Below are 9080 nucleotides of genomic sequence, written 5' to 3' on the forward strand. Positions count from 1 at the left end.
AGGGGGAGGCTGAACAGGCTGGGGCTGTTTTCCCTGGAGCATCGGAGTCTGAGGGGTGACCTAGAGGTTTACAAAATTATGAGGGGCATGGATAGGATAAATAGACAAAGTCTTTTCCCTGGGGTCGGGGAGTCCAGAACTAGACTAGTTCTGGTTGCGGCTGTACAGGACATGTTGTGGCTGTACAGGACATCGGTTAGGCCACTGTTGGAATATTGCGTGCACTTCTGGTCTCCTTCCTATCGGAAAGATGTTGTGAAACTTGACAGGGTTCAGAAAAGATTGACAAGGATGTTGCCAGGGTTGGAGGATTTGAGCTATAAAGAGAGGCTGAACAGGCTGGGGCTGTTTTCCTGGAGCTTTGGAGGCTGGGGGGGTGAACATATAGAGGTTTACAAAATTGAGGGGCATGGATGGGGCAAATAGGCATAGTCTTTTCCCTGGGGTCGGGGAGTCCAGAACTAGAGGGCATAGGGTTTGGGTGAGAGGGGAAAGATATAAAAGACACCTAAGAGACAGCATTTTCACAGAGTAGTATGTATATGGAATGAGCTGCCAGAGGGAGTGGTGGAGGCTAGTACAATTGCAACATTTGAAGGGCATTTGGATGGGTATATGAATAGGAAGGCTTTGGAGGATGCTGGCAGGTAGGACGAGGTTGTGTTGGGATATCTGGTTGGCATAGGCGAGTTAGACCGAAGGGTCTTTTTTTCTGTGCTGTACACCTCAATGACTCTGTGGAATGAACTTCCTGAGGAAATAGTGGATGTGGGTACAATTACAATGTTTAAAAGACATTTGGATAAGTACATGAATTGGAATAATTTGAATGGATTTGGGCCAGGACTAGTTTAGTTTGGGGTTATGTTTGGCATGGACTGGTTGGACTGAAGGATCTATTTCCGTGCTTTGTGACTCTGAAGACTTTATGAAATGTATCAATGACCGTTCACGGTGGAATTATTCTTTGGTTTCTCGAGTTTGCTGTATGGTTTACTACTCAAATCTTTGGCTTATTCTGACATTGAAAATAATGATCTATGATTTAATAATGAACTGTTGTGGATGGGTTAGGAGAGGGATGGCTACTGAGTCATCATGCAATCGCTAGTTTGTTACGATGTTTTTTTAAGAACATTTTAATAAGCAGTGTTACTAGAATAAACTATCTAACCTTCAGTAGAAAATTGGGGTGTAATCTACCTTTGTCTACTTTTACTGCTGTTTGAATACAGCCAGCGTGCATACAATGACACCTCCAGTTAAGCTGAATTATTCAAAGTTTTTTGTCATCTTCAACTTAGATGTGAACCATGCAGTTTGAGAACTGCATATAACGTTGAAATGTAGGTTACATAGTTTGACGTCTCAAAGTTTTAATGCTGACAGACCTTGCTATTCTGATTCTAGTTATAGCTGCCAAAGAGAAGATTATAAATAAACAAACCCAAGCCAAGATGAGCCAAAAACCCAAGAGTAAAAGTATAAGTAGGAGCAATTTAGCTTGACTTCAAGGGATAATTCTATGTTACTCAAGTGCTGCAGTTTGAATATTGTTGTATTACATTAAATAATGGCCACAGCAATTTAGTTTGCATTTGTTCCTTCAAGTAGTGAGAGAGAAATATTAAACAGCATTGTAATATTCTCAGACTTGTGTAAGTACGCAGTGACGAAATGCTAGATTTTATTGATAGTGAAATCTAGCTTGTTGGTTAAGAAATTAATAGAATATATTTTTCACAATTTAAGTCAAGGCACAATTGCATTACAATTGTGTGCTGTTTGTTGTGGTATCACTGATCTCCACTTCATCCTGGGTACCTGTCTCTGCAGTTTGCCAAGGACCCCATAGGGTGAGTGGATTTCAGTGCATTACTGGTATCAGTCAGTGTTGTAGATTTGAATTACATTATTTATTTTGTTCCTAGAAAAGTATAATTACAGTACTGAAGCATTCAAACTTTGAGTGTTACAAAGTTGGATAAACCAAAACTAATAACTTACTTTTTTTTTAAAATAAAGATCTATCAGGATTGACGCTGCAAAGTTCAGGTAAGAAGCTCATCACCAATTTGTTTATGGGTCAATCTAGTAGCGTGCTACGACTAGAATTTGCTGCATCCTCTGGATTTCATCACTTTATTTTTCTTTCATATTTCTTGACTGCATGAGTTCAAGTTAAGTTTAGACTGTTGGGATTTTCAGTATATATTCTTTCAATGAGGATGTAATGACATGTTATACACGTAGTGTTGGATTTGTTGCAGTGTACTGCTCAATTTGCTCAAGTGTGATTCTGTTTTAAAAATGTTTGTATTGTTCTCATTGCTAATGCGTACAAATAAAGATATCCTATTTTAAAGGTAAAAGAGTTTGTTTGGGTTTAATTAAGCTTTCCTTCTGAAGCGTGTTTTGTGGAAATTCCCTGAAAGGTCAAAGGAAGTTGATGAGAATCTGAGGTGATACTCTTAACCAAGGAGAACTCATTAAAGAAGTATTCCTAGTCAATTCCCCAACCACCTGGAAGCACTCTGAAGGTGCATGAGATCAGAACATTTGGTCTCATGAATTGCTATCAAACTGAAACATTTTAACTTTCTAATTTAATTGATACACTGTAATAACTTAGTGAAATATAAACCTGTGTTATGACTAAACCAGAACTTCCCAAATTGGATCTCCACTTGAGCCATGAACTCCGAGGGTGACCTGCTGCTGTGAAGCTTCAACTGATTTGTGTGCGATGCTTCCTGTCAGTGGAAGAGGCCTAATGGGCTTCTGAGGCCCAATGACTGCTGCCGCAAAATGATTATGAACATATCGCTTTTCTTTTGGATTAACCTCTCCTTTTCATCAACTCCCTCCACAATAAAGATGGTGGAAAAAGGATGGAAGCATAAGGCATGCTTAATACTTCCCACTTGCGTGACCCCAAATATTTTCGCTCCAAGGTCACATGAAGTCTTGAGCCATTGTGCTGGGAAGCACTTACCTGCAGAAAGCAGTCTGTAAGTGCAGAGTAGATATTTAGCATGGCAGGAGGAAACAACTGTGTGCGTGAAAGCTAACCGTGTTTTTAATGCAATTTCAAGTGTCTGGTTAGAATAATTTTGGGAAAGAGCTGTAAGTAGCTTTACACAGCTGTCTGTTCTCTCACTGTTATATTACTGAGTGGTGATTGGCATGAAAGACCTTTTTGAAAATTGATGATGAACTGTCATCTTTCATAAATGCTTATTAACATCTTCATTTTCAAATTAGTTCCAGCTCCTTCAAACCTTTTAGTAAAAGATGAATTTGTGAATGAATATGGGCAAGTTGAAGGACAACAGTCTCTGTTGAACAGTGAAGGACATTCTTTACAGACAATCCAACATCCACCTAGCACCAGGCAATCAGCTGAAACCTACAGTGGACCAGCCTTGTTAACACCAGCGGAGCCCAGTACTCCCAGCACTACCAATTTTCCTAGCATTCCTGTTGCTACCACAAGTAAGTGGAATTATGATTTGGGATTAATGAAAATATGCTTGACATATATTGTGAAAAAAGGAAGTTATCTTACATTGAATAACTGTTTCGTTGTAAATTTTTAGTTATCCTTTATTGTTGTGTATTTCATTTGAAATTTCAGTGCTAAAAGACTTAGGCAGAACTTGTTTAAATGGTGATTTATCTTTGAAGCTTTGAGACTGTTTGTTTAATTTCTGGAAGTCCACTGGTAGCTCTGATCCAGAAGCTTTTACTTCTTGGAAGTTGAATGAATCCAATCATGTGTTGCTTTTAACAAGGGCGTTGGAGCAGATTTTAACCAACTTGTACAAGTTAGTTTAGGTGTTGGCTCAGTTTTGTACAAAATAGTGCAAAGCATAATTGGTTTCCAATCTACACATTGATAATGAGATTTAGTTCATTCTGAAACTGAATTCTGGAGAAATATAAGCAATGTTAATTTACTAATATTAACATTTTGCCTGTAGTAGTATATCTACACTGGCATATGCAATAGTTCTTTGACATCTGCTGAGATCACTGAATAGGTAGGTCAAACCTCTGTTTAACATCTCATCTGAAAGTCAGAACATGCATTGAAACATGTTCCTTTATTATCTGCTGAACTGAAGCATGATCATATGACATGAGGCAAGAACACCTCTGGAAATCTAATTTGGACCACTTTGGCTTGTTTGACTAATTTATTGATTGGGTAAATTAACTGGTGCATTAAGGAACCTTTTGAGGTGTATCTTTTCACTGTTTCAATTCATTTGTGAATGAAATACTTTTTGTTCATTGTTTTGGAACTTAGTACCTATTTGTATTCTTTAGGGCTGTTGTGGTGCAGTTGTGTCCTTACCTCTAGGTCAAGAGGCCCAGGTTCAAGTCTAAAGAGGAAACTTGTTGCACTGTGTCTTTGAACAGGTTCATTGGAAAATGTTCTTTAAATGCTTCAGATGGACTCAGAAAGCAAATAAAATCCTGGCAATCTAGTAGAAAATTGAGAAAAGACTCAGCAGAGCAATCAACATTTGTAGAGAAAGCCTACAAATGATTTTTTTTCAAGATTCATACAATGGAAGAGTTTCCTTTACCGTCTGGCAATAAACTGAGTGGGTTGCACTGCAACAGATTTTTCCATGCCATTGAATTAGGGATGTTTGTGTAACAGTTGCACAATTCTCTATGTGAATAAGTCAAAGTGTTTTAATAATCCAGATCCTAGGCTAAAACTTTGGGGACATGGATTCAAATTCCACTCATTGGTGGAACTTAATGGAATTTGGAAATGAAAGCTAGTATTGACATTATTGACTATGAAACTGTCATCAATGGTCATAAAAACAATCTGGAGGGAAATTTGACATCATTACCTGATCTGGCCTACATGTGAGTCCAAATCCACAGTAAAGTGGCTGCCTGTGAAATGACCTAGTAATCAAATTGGTTCATGAGAAATTTGGAATTGATGATGCGCACTGGCTTCGTCAGCAACTTCCATATCCCATGAAAGAATATGAAAAAGAATCCCTGGAATGCTAACCCCTTTGTTAACTATCACAATATCAAAGATTCCTTTCCATGTATTCATAGATAAAGAGAATATCTACTGATTAAGTGAGTGTGCAAAAGTTTGGATGAGATGGGTTTTACATGATTAAATAAAACTTGTCTGTTTGACTGAAAAGTATGTAGTATGCTTATTAAATGGAGCGAGATTGTAGAACTTAGTGCAGAGTGATTGGAGAGGGGCTTCCTGATGCATGAATCACAGGAAATTATGCAGGTATAGCAAATGATTAAGAAAGTGACTAGAATGTTGCTTTTTATTTCAAAACAAAAGAAATGTGGAATAAAAAATGTACTGGAGAAACTCAGGTCTGGCAGCATCTGTGGAAAGCCAAACAGTTTATGTTTGAAGTTTAATATGAATTCTTCATGACTGAATGGAACTGGAAAATAATACTATTTATGCTTTGATAAAGAGTAAGGAAGAGAAAATGGTGGAAAAAGAGTAAGGAAGTAGAAACAGCTGGTGAGGAGCAAAATACAAAGTGGAATTGCTCATGGTAATAGAAGAGTGATTAAGTTTCAGAGTAGATGTTAATGGTGGGTATGCTTAGTAAAACATTGGTCAGCTCTGTTGAAAGCAGGTATAATCAACATCGAGAACGGTGTTTGAAGTTGTTGAACTCAGATGTTCAGTCCTGACAGCAAGAGCTTAACTGAATGAAAAATGAAGTACTGTTCCTCCAACTTTCATGACTTTGTATGCTATTATCCAAGTTGTTAATAATGGGAATAATTAAGGCTATCACACAGATCCTTGTGAGACACCACTGGTCACATCCTGCCAATTTGAAGACCTACTGATTATCACTACTTTCTGTTGCCTTCCTCTCAACCAATTTTCTAGCCTTGTTAGTAATTTGCTTTCAGTTCCATTTGTTTTTCACTAAGTTAAATGTCGTATTGCTCTTGGGTGCCCAGTTTCCCTTTGTCACTGTAAAATATCTCATTGGTTTTGGTGTCCCTGACAAGATTCCCTTCATAACCCTTTTTAGGAGCTCTAATAAACTGTTTTATGGCCATTTGCTGGTCTTTATATCTTGCCCATTTGGCAAGTTTTCGCATTTTGTAAGCTTTATCTTTTAGTTTTATTCTCACTTATCTCTTTAGTTATCAATGGCACTTTTTTTTTCTCTGTGAAATGGAGCTTCTCAGGGCTGCAAACTAGTTTTGTATTGTGTTCACTGTTTCTTTCGACATCCTCCACAATTCTTCTATTGTTTTAACCATTAGCATATTTTCCTAGTTTTCTGTGGACAGTCTCTGTCTGATCTCATTAAAGTTGGCCTTACCTAAATTTAAAACTCTAGTAAGTAACTGATTCAAGGTTTTTACTTCCAAATTGAAGTATGTCAATATGTCAGTATGTCAATAGTCCAACAAGGGAAGGGGCTTATTGGACCTGGTGTTGGGGAATGAGCCAGACCAGGTGGTAGAAGTTGCAGTGGGGGATTTCTTTGGAAACAGTGACAACAATTCTGTAAGTTTTAGAATACTCGTAGACAAAAATGAGTGGTCCTAAGGGAAGAGTACTAAACTGGGCCAAGGCCAATTATATCAAAATTCAGCAGGAGCTGGGAAATGTAGCTTGGGAGCAGCTATTTGAAGGGAAGTCCACATTTGATATGTGGGCGGCCTTCAAAGATAGTTCAGGATAGACATGTCCCTTTGAAAACAAGGGATAAGGCAAGATTCGTGAACCATGGATAACAGGAGAAATCGTGTGACTAGCCAAGAGGAAAAGGGAAGCGTACATAAGGTCCAGGCAGCTAAGAATAGAACGGGCCTTGGAGAGTAGGACCAAGCAGGGTAAAAGGGGTCATGAAATAACTTTAGTGAGCAGAATTAAGGAGAATCCCAAGGTCTTTTTTTCATATATAAGAAGCAAGAGGTAACTAAAGAAAAACGTTGGTCCGCTAAAGGGTAAGGAAGGAAAGTTGTGTGTCTAACCTGAGAAAATGGGTGAGATTCTCCGTGATTACTTTGCATCAGTGTTCACTGAGGAGAAGGACATGATGAATGTTGCGATTAGAGATAAAAGTTTTATTATTCTGGATCACATTGACATAAGGAGGGACGATGTGTTGGATAGGCTAAAGGAAATTAAGTTGGCCAAATGCCCAGGACCAGATGGGATCTATCCCAGGTTGCTGAAGGAGGCAAGAGAGGAAATAGCTGACAGATATCCTTGTAGTATCTTTAAACATAGGTGAAGTGCTGGAGGACTGCAGGATTGCTCAAAGTACAAGAAAGGTAGTAGGGGTATTCCAGGTAACTACAGACCAGTGAGCCTGACGTCAGTGGTGGGAAAGTTGCCGGAGAAGTTACTGAGGGATAAAATCTACTTGTATTTGGAAAAGAATGGGCGTATCAGTGATAGGCAACATGGTTTTGTGTGGGGGAGATCGTGCCTTGTCAACTTAAGAGTTCTTTGAGGAAGTGACCAAGTTGATAGATGAAGGAAGGACTGTAGATATTATATATATGGACTTTTGTAAGGCATTGAATAAGGTTCCCCATGGTAAACTAATGGTGAAAGTGAAGTCACATTGTGTGCAGGGTGTTCTAGCTCGGTGGATGAACAACTGGTTGAGCAACAGGAGACGGAGAGTTGTAGTTGAAGGGAGTTTCTCGAAAATGGAGAAAGGTGACCAGTGGTGTTCCTCAGGGATCAGTGCTGGGGCCACTGTTATTTGTGATATACATAAATGATCTGGAAGAAGAAATGTTGATCTGATCATTAAGTTTTCAAATGACACGAAGATTGGTGGAGTAGCAGAAAGCATAAGACTGTCAGAGAATACAGGAGAATATAGATAGACTGGAGAGTTGGGTGGAGAAGTGGTAGATGGAGTTCCATCTGGGCAAATGTGAGGTGATGCATTTTGGAAAGTCTAATTCTAAAGCAAACTATACTGTAAACAGAGGAGCCTTGGGAAAAGTTAATGAGCGGAGAGATTTGGGAGTGCAGGTCCATTGTATGCTGAAGGTGGCTGCAAAGGTGGATAGTGTGGTCCAGAAGGCATATGGTATGCTTGCCTTCATTGGACGGGGTATTGAGTATAAGAGCTGGCAGGTCATGTTAAGATTGTACAAGACTTCGGTTCGGCTGCATTTCGAATACTATGTACAGTTCTGGTTACCATATTAGCAAAAGGATGTGGACGCTTTGGAGAGGGTGCAGAGAAGGTTTACGAGGCTGTTGCCTGGTATGGAAGGTGCTCACTATGAAGAGAGGTTGAGTAGGTTAGGATTGTTTTCATTAGCAAAAAGGAGATTGAAGGGGGATCTGATTGAGGTTTACAAAATCATAAAGGGTATAGACAGGGTGGATAGAGATAAACATTTTCTTCGGGTGAGGGATTCAATAATGAGAGGTCATGCGTTCAAGGTGAGAGGAGAAAGGTTTAAGGGGGATACACGCAGAAAGTACTTTACACAGAGGGTGATCAGTGCCTGGAGGTGCCAGTGGAGGCACAGTAGATTCATTTAAGGTGCGTCTGGACAGATGCAGGAGTATGTGGGGAGCAGAGGGATACAGATGCTTAGGAATTGGGTTTAGACAGTATATTTGGAACGACTCAGTATTGGAGGGCCGAAGGTCCTGTTCCTGGGCTGCAAATTTTCTTTGTTCTAAATGTTATATTTGACTCATAATGTGCATGATCACTATTTGATAAATGTTTACGCACAATTAGGTTACTAATTAAACTTGATTGACATTGAAGCTCCCTGCATTAAGCTATTGCTACCTTTAGTTTGTCCAGTTGATATTCAACATGATGTATTACCAATTTTGCATAGTAGGTGATAATATTTATATTTGCCATCTTTAACTCTGGACCCAATGACAGCATGGCATAGGTCAGTGTGGTGATTCCCAGGACCAGTCCCTCCTCATTTTGCTGCTATCTCTGGTATGTCTGATTATGCCAATGGGGTAGGCCTTATTGAAGGATTGTGATATCAGAGACTGGAACATTGGCTGAAATTTATAATTTCGTGCTAAA

The 9080-nt window shown here is 39.2% G+C and overlaps 1 protein-coding gene across 1 annotated transcript in view; it reads left to right on the forward strand.

Annotated features, from left to right (window-relative positions):
- The window catches only part of smad4 (SMAD family member 4), a 108015-nt gene that overhangs the window by 44761 nt on the left and 54174 nt on the right, over positions 1 to 9080 (forward strand). Inside the window, exons 4-5 of the mRNA XM_043720472.1 lie at positions 2026 to 2055; positions 3265 to 3495. Coding sequence (XP_043576407.1) covers positions 2026 to 2055; positions 3265 to 3495 — 261 coding nt within the window. The remainder of the gene's footprint in view (positions 1 to 2025; positions 2056 to 3264; positions 3496 to 9080) is intronic.

The sequence above is a fragment of the Chiloscyllium plagiosum genome, chromosome 1 (genome assembly GCF_004010195.1).
Source record: "Chiloscyllium plagiosum isolate BGI_BamShark_2017 chromosome 1, ASM401019v2, whole genome shotgun sequence".
Lineage (NCBI taxonomy): Eukaryota > Metazoa > Chordata > Chondrichthyes > Orectolobiformes > Hemiscylliidae > Chiloscyllium > Chiloscyllium plagiosum.